We start from the raw sequence: 20,776 nt of genomic DNA on the forward strand, positions 1-20,776 counted from the left end.
GGGGATCATTTCACTTCATTCCAGTCTTACAGGAGATGGAGATCACTACAAAAATTCACAGATGACACTTTACAGAAGCAGAGTTTCCACAGATTTTGTCACTCCAAGGAGGAACAGCAGCCCCGTGGGTGTCATTCCTGCAGACAATTCTCCACCTGACCTGACAGAAAGAATCTTTGCATCGATATCTGGGGGACAATTTCACAATGGCCAAAGCAAAGCAGTTTTTTGGCCTTTTCCTTGCATCTAACAGGCAGTGTTTAGTGCTGCCTCCAGCTCTCCTTTGAAATGTAGATTATAAACTACCCACTGCCAGCATGGGCTGTGGAGATAAGAGCAGCAGCAGGCTGGAAGGGAGGCAGTGCTGGGGAGTTCAGGAATATTGTCACCCAGGAGGGAACAGCAGCGTGTGACAGCTGAGCAAATGCTTGAGCAGCCTACCTGCACTTGGCAGCTGCAAGAGAGTTGATAACATTCACTGCTCAGGTTGATGGCAATTGCAATTCTGATTGCATCTCTGGAATTCTCATTTGCATTTTTTGCTTTCTTTAGTCAGTCTCCACTTCCTTCCCCATTTCAGGAGGTTGGACTGAGGTGTTTTTTCACATCTGCCTCAATGCAGAGACTGAGGGGACTGGTTCACATAAAAGCGAAACAATTAGGTAAATACTTGCCAAAATAATTTTATTTCTTTTGTGCATTCAAATATTTATAAACATACTTTGTGTAACCTTCCAAGACAGCAGCATCTTATAACAAAAATTTTTTCTAAACTTAGCTACATTTTTTTTTCTTTTTAAACAAGCAGCTCTGTTCTCAAAGTACAAAATTAGGTATGAAACTGAATTGCTTGGCAACAGAAACAAGCAAGAGATTCTCTTTCATAAAAACCAATTTCTTTGCAGCCTCATTTTGCAAGCAGGGACTATCAGAAGCAGATTCTTACTGGGCTTATCATGGGTCACCTGGATACTAAAATGCATCTGTTTATTATCCTTTCACAGTGCCACAGACACTGCTCTGGTACACGTTCCTGGTTTTAAGCCTTGCTTCTGTTTGGACTCAATCATTACCTGTGGCCAGTGTTTGTGGTTTAGGGGGATTGGCACTTTGATGCACAACAGGAAAGCTGTTTGTAGAGTTTTCAACACCACCATAACCAATCAGTGGCCAAGGCTGATGCATTAAGAATCACAAAACAGCATTCAGGGTTTGTATTTAAGCAAAATGAAAATATGGAGGTTACTCCAGAGTGCAGGGATGTTTTAATTCAAACCCTGAGCCCAATATTCCTCTTTTAAAGGAGTGTCTCCAAAATGTCCCCAAGTATTTGAACAGAAACTGGCTGCAGTGGCAAATAATGTATCACCATTTCTCTGAGGAGGCCATACACTACATTTTCTAACTTTTAAAATTTGTTTAACATTTACAATCACCTAGTCCTTTAAGTTAACGTAAAGCCTTAGAGAACAGTGGGTAATTCCACCTCCAGTGCTGTAAATTTAAATCATTTTGTTCACCCTGAGGACACGAGGTAAGCGCTGAGCTCCTGGCACTCGTAGCAAGCCACGCTGTCCAGGACCCACTCCCGAGTTACCACGGCAACGTTGCTGTGCTGGGGGATTGCTGCAAGACAAAGAAAGAATCAAATGAAGGATGCAGCTCTTCCCAAGGAGCCAAAGGAGCCTCAGGTGAGCCCACTGGGGTCTCTCAGAACAAGCTGTTTGCTTTATCTGCCATGTTTGAGAAGCCTCGGTGAAATGCAGGAGTCCAAGAGCAGAGATGTGGCTCTGCCACTCCCTTCAGCAAGGCAGGGACAGGGAAGAGCTCCTTGGCCAAGCAGGGAGCAGTGAACACCTCAACAGAAACACTAAAAACAAAGTGCACAGTGCTGTCTTTTAATGTGGGATCTCAGTGACAGAGCTTTGGTTCCTGTCTGCCCAGACATTCCCAGTATGTGACAAGCAATGAGTCTCAAAGACAGAAAATCACTGAAGTGTTTTCAGTTCTTCCTCATTCCAGGATCTTTTTATTTTCTCATTTTTCCAGTGCCATGGAAACAGCTGGGTTTTTTACATCATCATCCTGCTGCACTGTTTTGTTGGACTTCACTGCAGCCTTGGTAGCTCCCACTCCTTCCAGAACCCCACTGGGTCAGTCTGGAACACTTACACTTTTCTCCTGAGCATTTTGCTTAAAAGAAAAAAAAAATGCAAAACTATATCTGTTAAAGCTTTTTAACATGACCTTTCCAGATTAAGGGAATCTTGCTCCCTCTGAGGCTTTCTCCTAGATCTTACTGGTTCTCCAAGGACACCCTTCCCCACCTTTTAAAAACCATTCAATCAGAAAAGTTTCTGTAAAGCTGATGATACACAGAGGACAACTGAGGCAATACCTTTAATCTGCCAGAGTAGCTTTTAAGAGTGTTACTTGTTCTTGAGACAGTATACTTTGTCCTAGATTTTTCTTACAAGACATATTTCCATCTCCACATTCAGCAGTTTTGATTTCTCTACAGCTCTCTGATATTTAGCTATTAAAAGGACAGAAGTGATAATGCCACTTGATGTGCCCCAGAAAGCAGCTCAGGACAGTGTTGCTTTACCTCTATAATCCACGTCTTCCTTCCAAGCATCTGGCTGCACAACCACAACAGCAGCAGAATTCTAGGATTTTAAGATAAAAAAAGATAAAAATGCTATTGTTGTCTGTGCTTACATAATTCTCATTTTCATATCTATCTACAGAGAGCAATAACTGGGCTAACTGTGCTTCAGAGCATCACTTCAGAGAGGAATTTAAGAAGGAGTAGAGGGAGAAAGACATTAGTTTCTAAAATTCTTCTGTGATTTCTCCCCAGAAATGCTGTGACTGCACTCAGTCACTGAAAGGCTTTGGAGCTGCAAAGGGCTCATTTCAAGATAAATCAGTGATCTGGCAAACATCAATCATTTCTCCAGCAGAAGGGAGCCTGCCCTTCCAGGGAAGGCTGGCCAGAGCCAAGGGGCACTGCCAGGCTGTGCAGACAGCTCTGGGAACTGTGGCAGGGCAAAAACTCCTCTGGAAACTGGGGGAGGGTCAAAACTCCTCTGGGAACTGTGGGAGGGTCAAAAACTCCTCTGGAAACTGTGGGAGGGTCAAAAACTCCTCTGGAAACTGTGGGAGGGTCAAAAACTCCTCTGGAAACTGTGGGAGGGTCAAAAACTCCTCTGGAAACTGTGGGAGGGTCAAAAACTCCTCTGGAAACTGTGGGAGGGTCAAAAACTCCTCTGGAAACTGTGGGAGGGTCAAAAACTCCTCTGGGAACTGTGGGAGGGTCAAAAACTCCTCTGGGAACTGGGGGAGGGTCAGAACTCCTCTGGAAACTGTGGCAGGGTCAGAAACTCCTCTGGAAACTGGGGGAGGGTCAGAACTGCTCAGCACTTACTGCTGTGTGTGAGAACAGGTCAGGCTGCTTCACCACAGAGGCACCACAGAGCTGCACCATCCACTCCAGCTGCTCTGAAAAATCCGATTAAACCAGGCAGTTACCTCAGTGTTTTATATCAATTGAAGCTGACACTATTCCCTGAGCCATTGTGTGTTTGTTCCAGTTCACCACCACCATCATTTGAAAGAGATGTGAGTCTCAGCAGAAAAAGAATCCTTTCACTTTCAAACCTGCTAGAACTCCCTCCTCTCTCACCCCCTTGACAGATCTGCCCAAAAAAATCCCTGAGAAAGCACTGGAACACATGCCCAAACCTTAAAGTCATAATTTATTCCCTCTTATCACAAGGATGCAAGATGTGAAATGAAAATTAAAAAGCAGAAGTTAGAACTGTGGTTATTTCTCATCACCAAAGTACTTTATTTGCACCAATTTGTTGAATTGGCAGTGAAGATTAAGTCTCTCAAGTGTAAGAGGCACATCTGAGGATCACTGCAGAGGTGAAAGCACTGCATCCTTTGTAACAATTACTGTAAATGTCAAGAAATGTGAGGATATTTCACCCAGTCAAAAATAAAGTCACCCAGTCAAATTTTCACCCAGTCAAAAATTGGACAAATCAGAAAATATCTGCTGCAAAAGCAATAAAAATGGGAAAGTCAGGTACAAATATTTTAAGTAGAAAAATTATAGATTAAAATTTCAAACACTTGTAACATACTCAATTAAATTTTAAAAGTAAAAAAATGAAGTTATCCTGAATAGCTTTTTCTTTGTATATTAACTCCTACCTTTGCTGTGTTTTAACTTTTAACAGTTGCTCCTATACACAATAAGGATGTGTCAACTGCTAGAAAAAGGATATTTAGGAGCTGTTTACTAAGACAGAAGAAAAAAAATGCTCAAACACAGTGATCAAGAACAGCAACAACAATTACCAGACAGCATGACACTAATGCTTTTCCTCCAGTGCTAAAGAATCAGAGATAAACCAGATAAAAGGCTTCGTTTGAAATGCAGCAAAATTGCCAGAGGGTTGTCTGAGGACATGCAAATAGAAGAGAACACCATTTCCACTTCACTTGGAGACAGAGCTGGATAAAATTATTAAACTACACCTCACCCCATGTAGGTATTCTAAAAGTTCCAGAGGAAAGGAGGTAAAATATTATCCAAGAAGAGGTCAAATATAAATTCTGGTGAATGCACAGTGCCATTCCAAATAAATTTTATGTTAACCACTCATCCAGCTCCACCACAATGACCCACCTGTGGTCATGTCAGTGAAAGGTCCCCAGCAACAAATCTCAAAGTCTTTAAAGATCTGAAAAGCAAGGAAGATGTTAGAGTTCATACGGGGTTTTTAAAGGACAAAATGCTGTTTTCATTGCACTTCCAGGGCTTGTTATCAAGTTATGAGTATTTCACAAAGCACAACCAAAGCTCTTTGTAAGCTACAAAGCAAAAGAATATTAAAGACCACGAAGCCTGTGTTATAAAAAGACAACATTCACTCCAAGCTTAGTGAGCCCCTTCAGAATATCTGCTCTGCTGCTGGCAGAGCTCACCTTTCATGTATAAAAATGCTCAATTTGTACAACTCTGTGTGTACAGAACAGCAGAGGAATTGGAAGAGGCTCCAATGCTCAGCCAGCACAGGCACAGATCTGAAGCAGAGTTTGCAGCCCTGATGTGTTTGTACCTTTTCAGTCAGGGCCTGCCTGGCCCTCTTGGGACCTTGGTGGTTTCTCCCATTGACTACATCTCCTCTGACTTCAAACTTCTCCTGGAACACAACAAAAGCAGGGAATGAGGAGTTAAGAGACTGGGAATGCTTCCCTGTCAGAGTTATGCTTCAAAACAGGAAGATGTCAGGTTTCAGAACTGAAAATCTATGAGTGTGTTCAGAATGTGAATTAAAAAGGCTTTGAAAGACAAATGTTGGAGTAATGAAACCCCTGCAGAACCAGGCAATTTGTAAAGAAACAAATTATAGTTAAACTGTATAGTAATGTAGCAAACTAAATAAAAGAAGCAGCACACGACAAGACTCTGTATTATCAGTAAAGTCTTATTTGATAGAAATTATCTGTACATAACATAATTTCCTTAAGCAAAGAATAGATCTTTTGCTCTATGCTGTAATCTATTAATATCAGTAGGAACACTTCTAAAAATATGTCTATAATCTGTTAAAAAATGATAGGGACTCATTATGGCTTCCACACCAATGAATGCATAGGGCCTAAGTGTGGCTTTTGGTCCCAGCATTTGGTAAAACCAGAACAGGTTTCAGAGCTAAAATTCCATATTAAATGTTTGGACAATAGCTGAGATAAGACCATCAGTAACAGCATTACTTAATCATTTGACATTTCACTCATGATAAAAGACCCACCTCATCCAGTACCTTTCCTTCTTTAAAAGACTGAATTATCCCTAAATAAAGAGATCAAAAGAAGAAAAGTTATTTTAGCAAAGTGGTTATTCCACTACCACAGTACTCTGACTTCATTGCTATATTAAATAGAAGGTATTTGTACTAAAGGAAGACAGTATAACACTGAAAGTACTTTAAAAAATTACCATTTATAAATAATACTGATTTTACACTAATTGATGCCATGCATTGCATATATTTAAACTAAGAGGGACAAAAGGCTTTGGCCACGGTGGGGAGCTATCTGAAAGCAGAAAAAGTATTCACAAAAGTAAGCAGCTTGATATTGCTGCTTGTTTGTGCTTCTTAATTTTAATTTCTTTCAAAGTATTTAGAAGAAACACTGCAAAACATCACATGGCAAGACAGGAAGAGATCCTTTTTCTTTATTGTAACAAGTGAGGACTCATTGATGGTAGAAGGGCAAGGACCAGTTATACATACACTGATAACTGACTACCCATTTTCCTCCTGCAATGCCCAGGAAATACTTCAGGGTCCGTTCACACACCAGCTCCTCATCTGCAAACAACAGTGAGAGCTCTTTTAGTTTTACCATTACAAAAAAAACCCCACAGGTCAGGCTATTTGTACATAAAAACAAACATTTTTTTGCTAAGTGCAGCAGCAAAATATCAAAGCTGTACAAAGGTTGCAAAAATCCACTGTTATGATGCTGCTAAACTGAAAGAAATGAGCAGAAACTAATCACATGTACCCCTTGTGAGCCCTTTTTAAAATTAATCAATAAAGACAAGAGGCAAGAAAAAGCTGACTTCTTTGGGAACTATCTTTGTTTCCTTCTGGTTGGTGCTGAACTATTTCACACCAGGGTGCTGTCAATACCTGAAAATGAACCAAGCAGCTGGAGAATCAAATATCAAATAACAACAACCAAAGGGAAAACTGCCCTCACACTGATTCTGTGAAACAGAATGAGAAAACTCACAAGCTTAAACAAAAAACTTACAACACAGAAAACAATCAATACCTTTTCCTCAAACTTATTAAATTTATTGCTGACCTGTCTGGCTTGTTGTTTAAACCAAAGGTCAAATTCTACATGGCCTGTCAATAGAGGGTTTGGTCCCCCAGCTCCCAACAAACCTGTTTTCATTATGACATGGGTTGTTCCTTCAGTAATGTGATTAGATAAAGTGCTCCGAGTTTTCTTCACAAACTTCTGGACCATCAACTGAAAAGCAGATAAGAAAATCAGAGTTAGCAACAGTTTTAACCCCCCCACCAGCCCCAGTTTGTAGAAGCATGAAGTGATTGTTACTTTAAAGTAACAGTTTTATGTGTTGGCACACAGAATGTACATTTCCTTAAATTAATTTTGGCACCATTCAACAGACTAAAGTAATGCAGAGCTCTTGGTGTGTGTGTTTTATAACCCAAAAGCCAAATCCTTCTGGAAAATGAGTGCAGAAACAGGTTTATTAGCAACTCACAATTCCTGCTTCCAGAAGTGCTCACTATGGATCAGAATTTGGGTAAAGCAGAATTATCTGAGAACACTGCCTGAACCAAACACCCACACAGCCCCTCTGGCTTTGGAATTCTGTGTTTTTCCCCCCAAATATTAGGGATTGTTCAAAATTTCGAATTTCCCTAAGCCTAACAGGGCCATTACAGGCAGCACTCTCACAGCTTTAGGAGTGATAAAAGTTTGATTTAAGTTGCTATATTACTCATCTGCAATTCCTGCAAGATTAATTTTATTATACCTGGAGATCTCTCTCCTGAGGACTATAGTGGTAATCAGGAATTATTAACTAAGATCTCAAAATTCTGAAATTCACTTACATGCTCGCTGTGATTCAGCCCTGATGCCACAATTGACATTTCTTTCCTCTTGGTCACAACTGGGCTTGCAGCATTTTCTTTCCCAGTTGCATTGTGCAGACCAGGTGCAGGAAAACATTCATTTCTCTTTGATTTGTGTCCTGGGTCACTGCTGTGAGTGTCCTGAGCTGTGCCAGGCCCATCTGTGGCTTCTGCAGTCTGAGGTGTAAAAAGCCTCACAGAGGAGGAAGATTTATCTGGAGTCTGGGTCATATTTCCAAAAAGATCTGATGAGGCAGATCCACTGTTTTGCCTGGTCCCAGATTTCTGCTCCTCCGCATTTTCTGAAGAAAAAGCAAAATTACTCCAGGAGAAAACTGCAGCTCTTTCTTGTAGCCATGGTAGGAGGTTGCTGCTCTCTCTTTTAGGTTTAAATTCTGCAGTTACTCCCTCTCCTTATGTGTTTATTACTTTATCTTTGCCTCTATCATTATTTTTTTCTGATTTATTGGCAAGACACCAGAACACCTGTGGAACTTTTAGCAGCTTATTTGTCAAAGTGTCTGAATTTAGAAGTGAGACAGAAAAACTCCCATTACTGTCAAAATACTGCCCCCATTGAATGGGCAGCCATGCAGCTGGGCTACCAAACAAAGCAATAAATTTTTAAATTTATTTAATTTTTAAAATGACCAGGAAGACACAAATTAAAATCCTTGATTTACAGGAAAAAGCTGTATCTTGCTGATATGTGAAAACATGAAAAGAACAGGAGAAAACCACCAGAAATCAAAATGTACTGGGTTTCTCTTAAATATTACCTGCTTCAAGCTGACACTGCCTGTGTTCTTGCACTGCTTCCTGCACAGGTTTTGTCTTTTCAGAGGGAGTTTTGTTCTTTAGAACACAGGTGTCACCCTCAGGGCCTTTCTCCAGATCTGATCTCTTTGTTAAAGCAGAATTAGAAGATGGAAGCAACAATTCTGGAGACCTTGAGAGAGGGAAATTGATTTTAATGAGCTTTTTGCTCTTTTAAGTATAATAAAAATTTAGCAACAGAGAAGCTATTGTAATTTTCCAGCAGCTCAGAGATACTTAAGATTTTTTTATTTTTAATAAAAATTTAGAAATAAACATTAAAAACCCCCAAAATTCCAGACAAAACCAGTGACCTGTTTTTTTCTTCTCTCTGTTGATCCATTTCAAATTTTCCTTCAGTACTGGGATGTGGCAGCCCCCTATGGACAGGAAAACCTTCACAGTTCTGACTCTCATTCTGCTTCAGCACTGCCTCAAGTGCAGCCATTTCTTGCTGAAGTTTTTTCAGGCTGTGTTGCATAGCATTCTTTTGCTGCAAAGGAAAAAAAAATGCCAACATAAGCAAACTCAGGATTAATTTCTTTAACATCACTTGAAAATTAGAAATAGCAAAATAGTTTTGAATTAAGTTTTTGACATGTGTTCAAAAGGTGCTTTTTTTGTACTAAATAGTGCACACATCAGAAGCTAAAACACCCAAACAACCACACACTAATTTTGACAGTCATGTTATTTCAGTTTAGATGTCTCAGAGTTTAATCAATTAGAAAATAACACAAAATTATTTGAAATAACACAAATTTATTTGAAAGTCATTTTGTCCAAACTCCATTAGTAGCTCAATCCATTAAATTTTAAATTGAGTCTTCATTTTCCACCTTTACTAAAAAGCCCCAAAGATCATTTAAAGGACTAAAATATTTTGTAATATTCTTATGTTCCCCTCCAAAATTACATTACGTGATCAAAACCACAAACATGCCACAGGCAGCTCAGGGTTTCAAAGGACCTTTTTGAAAACCCAAACCCTTCCCCTCACATGATGAAGCAATTTCCACAGAACTGAATATTCCATTTGTAGCTCCAGCACTGGCACCGTGTGGAGCCTCTTTGTTACTGAAGCCATGAAAACCCCCAAGCAAACAGAAAAGCATCAGCACACCACAACTCCAAATTCCCCAGGAATCCACTCAGCCCAGGCACATCCCAGGATCTCCAGCCCTGAGGGAATTTCCTGCCAGCTGACTGCATTTTACACTGATGCTGGAAACAGAAGCAGCACCCATAAAGCACAAAAATCAAATTCACTTTTTTTTAACACATATAAACCCCCATAGGGCTGATAATGCTGAAGAGAGTTGGCATAAGACTTACCCTAAAGTCACACAGGACAAAGAAAAACCCCAAGTCCCTAACCCTCAACTGAACCCCCAGCCCAAATCACCCAATGCATAAAGTCAGGCCACTGAGCAGCATTCAGGATTTTACCAGCAGATAAAAAAACTGCTAGACACATCTTTCATTAGAGACTGCCTGTTGGGACTTGTATCTATAATATTTTAATATGGAATTATTGAATATTTAGAGAGAGAAGACAAGTCTCCGTGCTTCTAAATATCATATTGTAACAAATTTAATACTTATCACCAAAACCTTATAAATTCCTATAATTAAAACTTTTTAATATAGTGAGCTGACATTTCCAGCATTGGCCAAGTGTGGGTATGCATTAATTAGCATCTCCCACAATTAAGGCCTGTAACCAATAGCACATGTGGCTCTTTGCAGTCATCAGGTGAGGAAAAGTTGAATAAATAATGGCATAGAAGCAGCTCTACAGTTCTTCATTAATTATACTTTTGGAAGCAATTTAGTGACAAAGAATTATGATTATTATGCTTGTTTATCTCCTGGAATGCAAGGTGCTTGCAGAGCATAAACTCACCTGTGTAGTGAGGATTTCAGCCTGAGAGAAGGGGCCACAGGAATCTTCCACAATACTCATTTCACTGTCATCTCCAGATGCTTCACCTTGAAGAAGGTGGAAAAAAAAGTCCCTAGTTAAAGGAAAAAACCTCACCAAACATCAGCAAACCAACCAACATCATCCATCAGCTCTGAGCACATTAAGGTTTTAGAGAACTAATAACACTGAAGTGACAAGCTTTAAAAATGTTGAAGTTGGAAGGACAGATCTCCTTCAAGTGAACATTTCAAAGAATACCATGTCACACACGTGACAAAGTAAGCAGAATTCAGTGTTTCAACAGCAATGAAAGAGCCCTAAACATTTACAAAGGCCCTAAAAATGGCAAAATATTCTCTACAAAATTCTACAGCTGATTTCAAAAAATATTTCATCTGGGGAAAAAGCCTGGACAGGCTGTGAAATTTTGCTGACAAGGAATTATCACATTGCAGTAAGAGAACCAGAATTTCCCTCAAACATGAATTTCCATCACTCAGTCTCTAGTGCCCAGCCTGTTCGTTCATGCTCTGAACAAAACATTGAAAGAACATAATTTTCAGGAAATAAACCACTTAGGGCTTTTTGTTTGATTGTTTAAGGTTGATACACTCTTCTAGAACAGCAAAGCACTCCTTAAATATGGAAACACCAAAAAACTCGCGGTAAGGACATTATCAATGCAGCTGCAGAGGGAAAAATCTTGGTTTGTACCTAGATTTGCTCCCATGTCTGAGTCTTTTTGGCATTCATCTTTGGCTGTCTTCAGCCCTCCACTGCAATTCTGAGAAGTTTCTTTACTGTCATCTACACTGCTCATTTGTTTGGACACATGAGCTTGTGCTAAAGGCTTCTTTGGTTCTTGTGCTCCATTCAGTGACTCTTCAGACATGTTGGACTGGGAAGAAAATAAGTTGACAGAGCATTCTGACTCCTGGCTGGGTGAAACACACTCATTGCTCAGGGCAGCTTCGGGCACTTTCTGCACAATATTTTCATCATCACTCACAGTGTGAGGCAACACGCTGGGACTCCCTGGACACTCTGCCACAGATGGCATTTGTTTATCACTCTGCAAAGCTGTGCTTGCTGATCTGCTGAATATTAATGCCTGAAAGCATGGTAAGTCTTCATCCTCACAGGACTCTTCATCTGAAGATGGCAGTTTCTGCACTCGTCTTCGAGTCGTACCTCGAGATCTTGGCTTTGAACTCGCATTTCTGTTGTGCAGTTCTTTTCCCAGGGCATTGTCACCTTTTACAAACACTGCAGATTGCTCTTTCCTATCAGTTTCACATAAGCTGGTGTTCTCCTCAATATCACTACCAGAGCACAGTAAGCCATTGGGGGTTCCAGACAAATCTGTAAGATCATGATTCTCTCTGAGAGGTTCTTCCAGAGCCCCTGCAGGTGAACACTTGGGCATTGCTGTGTTAACAGTTTGGGTTGCTTGGTCTCCATTCCTCTTTACACATTTCCTTTCTCTTTTGCTACTTTTTCTCCTAGTGACTTCACAGCTGAATTCAGCAGGGCTTTGCTGACAAGTTGCAGGACAAATCATTGATGTGGATTGAAAACGGAGAATTGGTCTTTTGCAATCAATAACTTCAGTCTTTCCTGCCTGATTGCTTTCTGAACTGAAGCTGATTTCCTGGCCTGTGTTTAAATCATTTTGACTGGAGTCATGCTTCTCTGTGTTACTCTGATCACTTGGGCTTCCATCACTTTTGATGAGATTCTGTCTCAACTCACTTTCTATCCCTATCTCATTTGACACTGGCTTTTCACTGCTGTGCTCTTCTTGTAGCAATCCATTTTTGTGCTCAGTCTGAGCAGCTCCTGCTCTTGCTGGTGTCACAGTCCCTTCCTCTGCAGCCTGGGAAATGTCACCCCAGTGTTCTCCTGTGCTGACAGCAAAGCAAGGCACAGGATCACCACGGGCAGACTCGCAGCTCTTAAGCTTTTCTTTCTCCAAAACCCTGCTCAAGTTCTGAGCAGCTGCTTCATCCTCTTGTAAGCTTTCTGGCTGTAATTGTTTGCTAGCTTTATTTTCTACCTGAGCAGCACATGACAGCTTTAAGGTTTTAGCAGCAGAATCTTGCACTGCACGTGCCTGCCTGGGAGCCTGAAAAAGGCTGAAGGAGGAGCGCTTTGAATGCCTGAATATATTTCGCAGGTACTGCGTGTCCAAGTCACTGTCTTCAGCTTCCTTAGCCAATTCCAAAACGTTTTTAGCCACTGGCAACTTTTCAGTTTTGGAGTCCCCTGGAACATTCTGTGAATCAAGCCCACACTCGTGGGGAAAAGCAGCAGGTGATTCAGGCACCTCTTCAGTCTGGTGAGAAGCAGTTTGCCCAGCAGACAGTGAAGGAAGCGGGAGGAGGAGAGGGCTGCCTAGTATTTCACTGCCTTGAGAACTTGTGTCAGGTGCAGGGGAAGCACAGTTTGAAGGCTGGCATAAAGGATTGAACAGACTTTTTCCAGCTTCTGCAGTGTCAGGTAAATTCTTTACACTAACCTGCATTTCATTTGCTTCCAGATCAGCTCCCTCCAAATGAGTGACTGGCCTGTAACCCCGCTCATCCTGAGGCTCACACAGGTCTCTGCATTCAGCAGAGTGGGTTGCCACATTTCTCTGGTCTCCAGAGACAGAACTTCCACCATCACTTTTATTCTTTCTTGCTCCCTTTACTCCTTTCCTTGTTTGTTTTCCCATTTCTTCAGAAAGTAACTGAAGCCTTCTGCTGCGTCTGACTGGATTTTGCTCACAATCAGCTTTCCTGGGCTCTCCACTGCTTGGACAGCTTTCAATCTGTGGCTCAGCTGGATCAGGGAAAACAGAGCTTCTATCCACTACTAACTGCAGAGCACACATAGTTCTACTAGAATGCCTGCACCTTTTTGCTGCAGAATTTCTTTTTTTGGTGCTTTTCTGATCACAGCTGTACATTTCTGGCTCCCCATCACAGTGCTTGCTTGTGACCTTCTCAGCAGCTTTCTTCCAAGTGGACTCTCCTCCCTCCTCAGGTTCTGTTGGTGTATTATTTGCTCTGTTCTGAGAGAGGTGACTCTCATTAACAGCAACACTTTCATCACATCTTTTCTTTTCAGCATCTCCAAGGCCCCAGTTAACACTCTGAGGGTCCCTGTCTGCCTCATCTGGATCTTTTTTCTTGATGAAATCCTCAGGTTGCAGGACAGCAGCACTTTTCCTCTTTCTTTTGAGTCTGTCTTTGCTGAAATTACTCAGGGACTTAGCAGCAGCCACATCTTCCTTTCTCCTAGTAGGCAAAATGCCTTTCAAGGTAGAAGGGGGATTTGATTTTTTCCCTCTCACATATGTTTTTCCAAATATTTTATCTTTGATGTTTTCTGCTGTCTGTTTTTTTGACCACCTCTTTTTTCCTTCCACTGCTGCAATTTCCACGGAATCTCCCATAGGGTCAGTCTTTTCTGAAACACAGGACTCTTTATCTGATAAACACAGATCTCCTTCACCTGAAACATCAGCTGATGCAGCAGATTCATCCTCCAGGGAAGAACCTGAAGACAAAATCTCATTGCTTTTTGAAAACCATTCATTGACTTTCTGAATGCTCTGCTTCAGTCTCTTCTTGGAGACTTTATTGAGGGTGGCAGAGTGAAGTGTCTCTGGCTGAGGCAGCTTCTCCAGAGGAGGTTCTTTGTCCTGGGGAGAGTCTTTCTCAGGATCATTTGCCTCTACAGCTTTCACACTTTGTACCTCAGTGTCCATTTCCTTGCTTTTATCCAGCCTGTTCTCTGAGCTATCTTCTAAACCAAACTCTTGGTTTTTGCTGTTGTACTGGGCTTGGTGCTCATTCATTTCTTCTGTGTTCTTACAGAATGTGTCCCCATCCACTGTGGGAGTGGCCTCAGCTGTGCTGTCACTGTGCTCTGGGAGCAGGTCCTCAGCAGGAACACTCGAAGGAGAGCTCTGGCTCTCAGTCCCATTCACTGGGTCAGGCTGGGCACATCCAGCGATGCTCTGAGGGCTTTTCTTGCTCAAGCATTCCTTTGAGAAATCACTTTCACCTGTTAGATTTATAGGTATAATAAATTATTAACCTCTATCTTACACACCCAAGCACGATAAATAACAAGCTTAACGGCTGCTTTGTTTTAAAAGAACTGCTGTTATTTCCCCTCTAACCAGAATACTACAGTGCACAAATCTCCCCCTAGAGAAAGGCAGAAAGATCATATTACATGTTTTTCTAAATTTCTACATGAATTACCATACCAGATAACATGGCTCATGTAGAATAGATTAAATTTTGTACTTTGATCAAGTTACTTTTCTTCCTTTCTGTTCCCATGCATAGAACAGCCACATTTTAAATATCCAGGTTAGAGGAATAGTCTTGTATTAGCTGTAGGCATCAACAGAACTATATCATACAAGACTGCAAGCATACACATATACACACAATCATGTGAAATAAAAATGTTAACTTGTGGGCTCTTTCAAGCTTAATCACCTTTGACACCAGAATAACAACACACCTAGGACACTTGGTAGTGTTCTTTCTTTGGCCCAAGGCTTGTCAGGCTGTGCACTGCAAGAATTTTCATTCCCTTCCTCGGCACTCTCGAGTTCTTCCAGCCTTGCTTGAGAAGAAATCTGAGCTGCTCCTTTGTCTTCAAACCTGTTGGGAATGGAAATCCACTTTCACTACAGATAAAACCATAATAGACACAATAGAAGATGATACTAATTTTTCCCTTTTTGCTCTCTGAAACAGTTTCTGGAGAAGTCAAGCTGCATGATTGACACCACAACCAGATCTCTTCAGAGTTTCAGGTCATTTCTTTAAAAGATTCTCTCTTGCAATCCTGAATTTAGCATTTACTTTCTAAAGCACCGTGCCTACTTTTCTATGGAAGATCTATGTGCACAACAAAACATTTAGAAAACAGTTTTAAAGCATGTAATATGGCAAACTGTTGGAATCCAGCTACCCATTCTCCTCTAATGCCCTCAAAGTTGAAAACCATTTGTCAGCTTAAGAATTATATCAGTCCTGTGCTAAGACACAGGAACACAGGAAATGAGAATATTGAACTACTGTCCTTAGAAAATATGAATTCCTTAATCACCTTTACTTACCCAGTTTTGCTTGCCTGTTTAAAAAACTCTTCAGATGATTCAGAGCCTGAAAAGAAATAATCTGTTACTCTGGTTGGAATGGTTCAGGGAAGGTGATTTGCCAGATTCAGTGGGTATCATCACATACATGCCCACTCCTTTCTAGAGCTAGATGCTTTCAACTTTTAGCAGATGAAATCAAGTTCAATTGTGAAGTATTTTATCTAATTATAATGATTTCTATGTATAATTATCTCTATGGCTCCAGCATAAAACTGTTTAAATACAGTGGCTAGTAGCAGACTGGTAACTAAGAGTTAATTAGCTAAAAGTTAATTTCTAATTTCTAAATTTATACACAAAACAGATGCTAGCATTTAGAATTTTCAGCTGGAAGTCAGAGAACTGTATTCAAGTATCTCTCACAGATCCTTGGATCCTGGCAGATGCAATAGGGAAAAAAGTGAGGACAGCACAGAAAACAAGCTATGCATGGCATGTCTTGTTTCTCATAGCAGTCAACACCAGATAAAATTCTGAAAAACTAGAGATAGCAAAAAAATATTAATTTCTCATATAGATTTCATTCTCATCTCAAGCACTAGTGGCAAGGCTTAGTATTCTTCAGGAAACAGTGGCTACCTTCAGCTGTAACAGCATTTTTGGCACATCTGTAAACAGCTTCTCTGCATCTTGTACCCCAAGGCTTAAGTGCTCACTACAGCAGCATTATTTGCCATGATATAATAAATTATGTAAAAACCCCCTTTGATTTACCAGCTTGGAATTGTCCATAATTTGTCCCTTTGGTGTCATTTTGGGTGTTAAGGAGAAATTAGTGTTTACAAAGACTTTGAACCTTTCATTACTCTGCAAGCATTGTACATGGGATCAGTTAGTGTGGATTTACAACAGATCTTACCAAACTCTATATAAGTCCCCTTTTGAGGATCAGATTTCTGGGGTTTGTTTCTTGGGTGACACATTTGGGCATCTGTAAGCTGAATATTCACACTAGCTTCCTGCTGACAGGAAAATAGAAAGGAACAGTTATTTACAACAGAGGAATATTAAAAAAATCATAGCTAATTAAACTTTAACAGGGGGCTGATATAAATATTTAGTTCATATGCATTGGTAGCTTCTATGCACAATATAGTACAAATAATTTATCATATTGACATCAGCAATGAAATGTGTCAGTAGAAACAATGTATCATGCATTTAACAGATCAAATTATTAACAGTTTGATCTTACATTCTGCATTGTCTAACATTCCATTCAGCATTAAGCAGATGAAAACAGAAACAAATGCCATGGATAGTCACACACACACAGCAATTACCCCAAGTTGGGTAATGACTTATGAATCCTAAGATACAGTTTATGATCTTACCCCTAAAAAGGTAAAAACCCTGCAACAATTAGACAGCCTCATGAAACAAGAGGGTGGAAAAAGCTTTCAATCCTGGTTTCACTAACAGACAGTATTGTTATAGCAATATTATGTGTAAGTTCAGGTTATTTTCTGCAAACATCTTTTTCCAGTAGGTTGAAGACAAAAGTATAAAATGTCCTTGTCCAGAATATCACTCAGGTCAAGCAACAATCTGAGATCAACCCAAAAATCTCCTACTTCACTCTTTTACGTATATGCACATATTCACATTCCAAATACATTTTTAACCAAACCACTAAAACAAAAAGGGAAAAAATAGTTACCAAGGTGAATTTTTCTTGTTCATTTCCTTTAGCACTTTTTCTCCTGTTCCTGAAGCCCTTACTTTGGATGACAGAACTTTCTTTATACAGGGGCTCAGCAGCAGTGGCCTCCGTGGATGTCTTAGGAAGGCGATGACTCTTTAAAACTAAAACATTTTATCAGGAAAAAAAAAATTACACTGAGCATGACTCAAGTATTATCTATTAATGAAAATGACTCTGTGCACTTAGTGCATATTCAGCTAAAATACATTTATCCAAAAAGGAAATCTTATTGAATTCCTAGTCTGATTATTCTTTCTGAGCGCTCTTCAAGTAATAAACAAGATCTCAATCCTGCCAACTAATTTTCTCAACCAGAGAAAATTATATAGATAATCTATGGTTATATAGATAATCTAACAAGAGCAGGATCTAATTCTAGTTATTTTAGAATATCTGAGCAAGTAGAAAAGAATTAAAATTAAAGTCTATTTTTTATAGCAGAATATACAAAACACTGCCATTGCCCCCAACCACAGTGTCTGATTTACCAAAATTTAACCAGGCACATGTCTGACTTTCCAATATCTAAAACACTCTTAACAAGGCACTGAGTCCAGAAAGGGGAAATTTGGTTCCCTGAGGATCCATCTCAGTGGGATAAGTTAACAAACGTGGCTACAGCGCTGCTAATTCAGGCTCTGAGACTGTTTAACAAATTCAAACTGCAAGGCTGAGCATAATGAAAAGCAGGATTTTCCCTCCCAGTTAGAGATTAAACATGATTTGATACAGGAACTGAACATAAAACTGGCTACAGTCATCAAACACACACAGTAAAACTGTTCACAAGGTTTTTCTATGAAAATCTTGGAAACTTAATGGAACTTATGCTTCTACACCCAAGAAAAAAAACCCCTTTTGATAATTCTTTCCATATTTATTACTCCACAGTAAATGGGATACCTTATAAATAATCATGATATGTCAAATCATTATTAAAAAAAAATGGGGGCATACATTCAACACTTACACTTCACTCCAGTGTCAAGCTCAAAAGCACGGATAGTTTCTAACAATCCTTCAATTAGTTGCTTAAATCTGGAATTTTCTTTCAGACTCCTGAAATAACATCAGTACTTCAGTTATTTTAAGACAAATGAATGGGTTAACTATAAATATTTCTAGAATTCTGGCTGAAACAAAGAAGGGGTAAAATTCCAAAGTGGAAAATGAGACAGTAAGAAAATGTTGCCAAGGAATAACAACACAATTCCTCCAAAGCACCCATTACTATGGGAATTGGAACTATCACAAAAGTGAACATATAATTTTCTCATAGAGGTTTAGTGGAGAGAAATCAATTGCAAGGATTAAACACTAATATAGCAGAGACATTTGTTAGGAGAGGTGTGTTCACCTGTGATCACCTGGCTCACATTGAGGTAAGATACCACATTTACTCCTTTAGAATATCGTACTTAATAACCACATTTCTGCTGTATTTCAGTCTTATATCAATACATTTAAAACTCTTGTTAATCTTTTCTCAGAGCTCAAACACCTCATCCTCCAGCCCCTTACAAAGATGCCTTCCTCACCTCTTGGTAACTTCAGTCTTGCACAGAGGACACTCCACCACCCCTTTTTTCTTTTTGCTGATAAGTTTGAACATGCAGAACCTAGAAAGAAAGAACACTTGTGATGGTAACAAGAGAAGGGTGTTCTTTTCCCTAAAACTGAGTATGAATATTACCACTTAGTGGTAATCAAGTAAGCATTCTTGTTCTGCTGTTACAGTGAGTTAATTGATCCTCTTTAACACATTTGTGAAGCTGCAGTCCTCTCTTCTACAAAATTGAATTTTTCCCCTCAACTTTTCCCCCTAACACATGAAGTTATTAAAACACTGTATACATACATGACTAGCACTGAAGAAGTATGTATAGCAATTAAAACCAGTATATATGGAATTAACAATTACAAACGCAAAAACATTATATAAGGAAATTAAAAAGTGCGTTGCACCTGCAAGTTTTCAAACCTACCTGCAGAATATGTGATCACATTTGGTTGAAACAGGCTCTTGTACCACATCCAAGCTACAAGGAGGGAAACAAACCGAGAGCACAGAGGTTACAGACACTGGGGAGGCAGACTTCAACCAGAACCTTTGCTATTTCAGTATTTGTTTGTATTAAAGAACCACAGACCTCCTTTACCTTCCAGACAAGGGACAAAACCCACATGGCTTTACAAACAACACTCTAATCCAATCAGATATATTTTTTCCCCTCACTTAATAGAGGACTGACACATTCAGGTTTCAATAGAAAAGCAAATTTTACTAGAACATAAGAGCAAAGCATAAGTTTTTTCTTGCCCTTTTTCATTTAAGCCATCAATGTGTTTAGTCCTAAGCACAAATCTCTTTGCTTTCTGGTAAGCCATAGAACTGACAAAGCATTTTCAAAAAAATGAGAAAGAAAAAAACACCTCCAAAAGATTGATTGTACTGATATTATTCCCTGACATACCATATCGGGCACTCCAAGTTCTTCCGCATAGCTGAAAGCACATTTTGTACTTGTCCAATGGTAATCACTGAGAAGTCCATCCTTCACATCCAAAAATACTCTACAGAAGAAAAACCAACATATTATCAGCTTTGTTTCTGCAAAAAATTCTGCTGCCTCCCATGACTATGCTCTCCCCGCACGGCTGTTTGAACTGCAGAACAGATCCAACACGTTGCTATTAGTACTTAAGCAACACTTTATAGCATAGAAGGGTTCTCACTCTGAACGTTTGCAGTTAAAACATCTCGAGTGCCTCGTACCCAAAGCAGCGCTCAGGAAGGGTTTATTCAGGAAAAACTCAGCAAGGGCGCAGAGCACAAACCAGCAAGAGCGAGGGCAAAACCCGCAAAGAACACGGCGGACAGGCAAAGGAGCCTGGGCGTACCCACACGAGCACAGGCGAGACCTCCCAGCAAAACAAAGCGAAACTGCCGGACCCCTTCCCACGGGTCCGGCCCGGCAGCGAGGCCTGACCGCAGGCCGAGGAAAAGCGTCCCGGCACGGGCGGAGGGAGCGCGGTCAGCGCCGGGGCAGAGCCGGGGCCGTCAGTGCCAGGGCAGTACCGGTGCGGTCAGCGTCTGGGAAGAGCCGGTGCGGTGAGTGCCAGGGCGGTCAGCGGCGGGACAGAGGCGGACCGGTCAGCGCCAGTGCGGTCAGTGCCAGAGCGGAGCTGGGGCGGTCAGCGCCAGTGCGGTCAGTGCCAGAGCGGAGCTGGGGCGGTCAGCGCCAGTGCGGTCAGTGCCAGAGTGGAGCTGGGGCCATCAGCGCACGCAGCCGGGTCCGTCCCGCCTCAGAGCGCTCCTCAATCCCCGCTCCGCGCGCCGCCGTTCGCGCCCTTCCCGCCCCGCCGCGCGCAGCCAATCCGCGCCCGCCGGGCCGGCGCGCGCCGCTGCAGCGCCCTCTGACGGGCTCCTTCCGCCCCGGCGGGGCGGGGCCAGG

General features: G+C 40.9%; 1 protein-coding gene across 4 annotated transcripts; it reads right to left on the minus strand.

Annotated features, from left to right (window-relative positions):
* Positions 1 to 667: 667 nt before the first annotated feature.
* On the minus strand, positions 668 to 20,742 carry BRCA1 (BRCA1 DNA repair associated). Of its 4 annotated transcripts, none has more exons than XM_063403882.1 (22): positions 20,401 to 20,742; positions 19,796 to 19,895; positions 19,307 to 19,360; positions 18,860 to 18,940; positions 18,292 to 18,380; positions 17,277 to 17,422; positions 16,476 to 16,578; positions 15,575 to 15,620; positions 14,971 to 15,113; positions 11,161 to 14,499; positions 10,426 to 10,511; positions 8,834 to 9,012; positions 8,483 to 8,652; positions 7,683 to 8,005; positions 6,981 to 7,068; positions 6,318 to 6,395; positions 5,832 to 5,872; positions 5,136 to 5,219; positions 4,703 to 4,757; positions 3,431 to 3,504; positions 2,609 to 2,669; positions 668 to 1,626 (listed from the first exon to the last, which is right to left on the minus strand). In XM_063403882.1, the coding sequence occupies exons 2-22, from the start codon at positions 19,873 to 19,875 to the stop codon at positions 1,517 to 1,519; spliced, it is 5,430 nt and encodes a 1,809-aa protein (XP_063259952.1). In that variant the 5' UTR covers positions 19,876 to 19,895; positions 20,401 to 20,742; the 3' UTR covers positions 668 to 1,516. The 4 variants fall into 4 exon arrangements, with proteins under 4 accessions (XP_063259952.1, XP_063259953.1, XP_063259951.1 ...); XM_063403883.1 differs by having other exon boundaries at positions 20,223 to 20,742; XM_063403881.1 differs by having other exon boundaries at positions 20,058 to 20,742.
* Between the last annotated feature and the right edge of the window lie 34 nt (positions 20,743 to 20,776).

The sequence above is a fragment of the Prinia subflava genome, chromosome 8, assembly GCF_021018805.1.
Source record: "Prinia subflava isolate CZ2003 ecotype Zambia chromosome 8, Cam_Psub_1.2, whole genome shotgun sequence".
NCBI lineage: Eukaryota > Metazoa > Chordata > Aves > Passeriformes > Cisticolidae > Prinia > Prinia subflava.

Bases quoted from the DNA above. Each gene is read 5' to 3' on its own strand.
- BRCA1 (XM_063403882.1), bottom strand. From the start codon at position 19,875: ATGGACTTCTCAGTGATTACCATTGGACAAGTACAAAATGTGCTTTCA. The intron at 19,361-19,795 runs GTATGTCAGGGA...CCCTCCTTGTAG, and splicing joins AACTTGGAGTGCCCGATATG to CTTGGATGTGGTACAAGAGC. The intron at 14,500-14,970 runs GTGTGTTGTTAT...TAAATCTAACAG, and splicing joins AACACTACCAAGTGTCCTAG to GTGAAAGTGATTTCTCAAAG.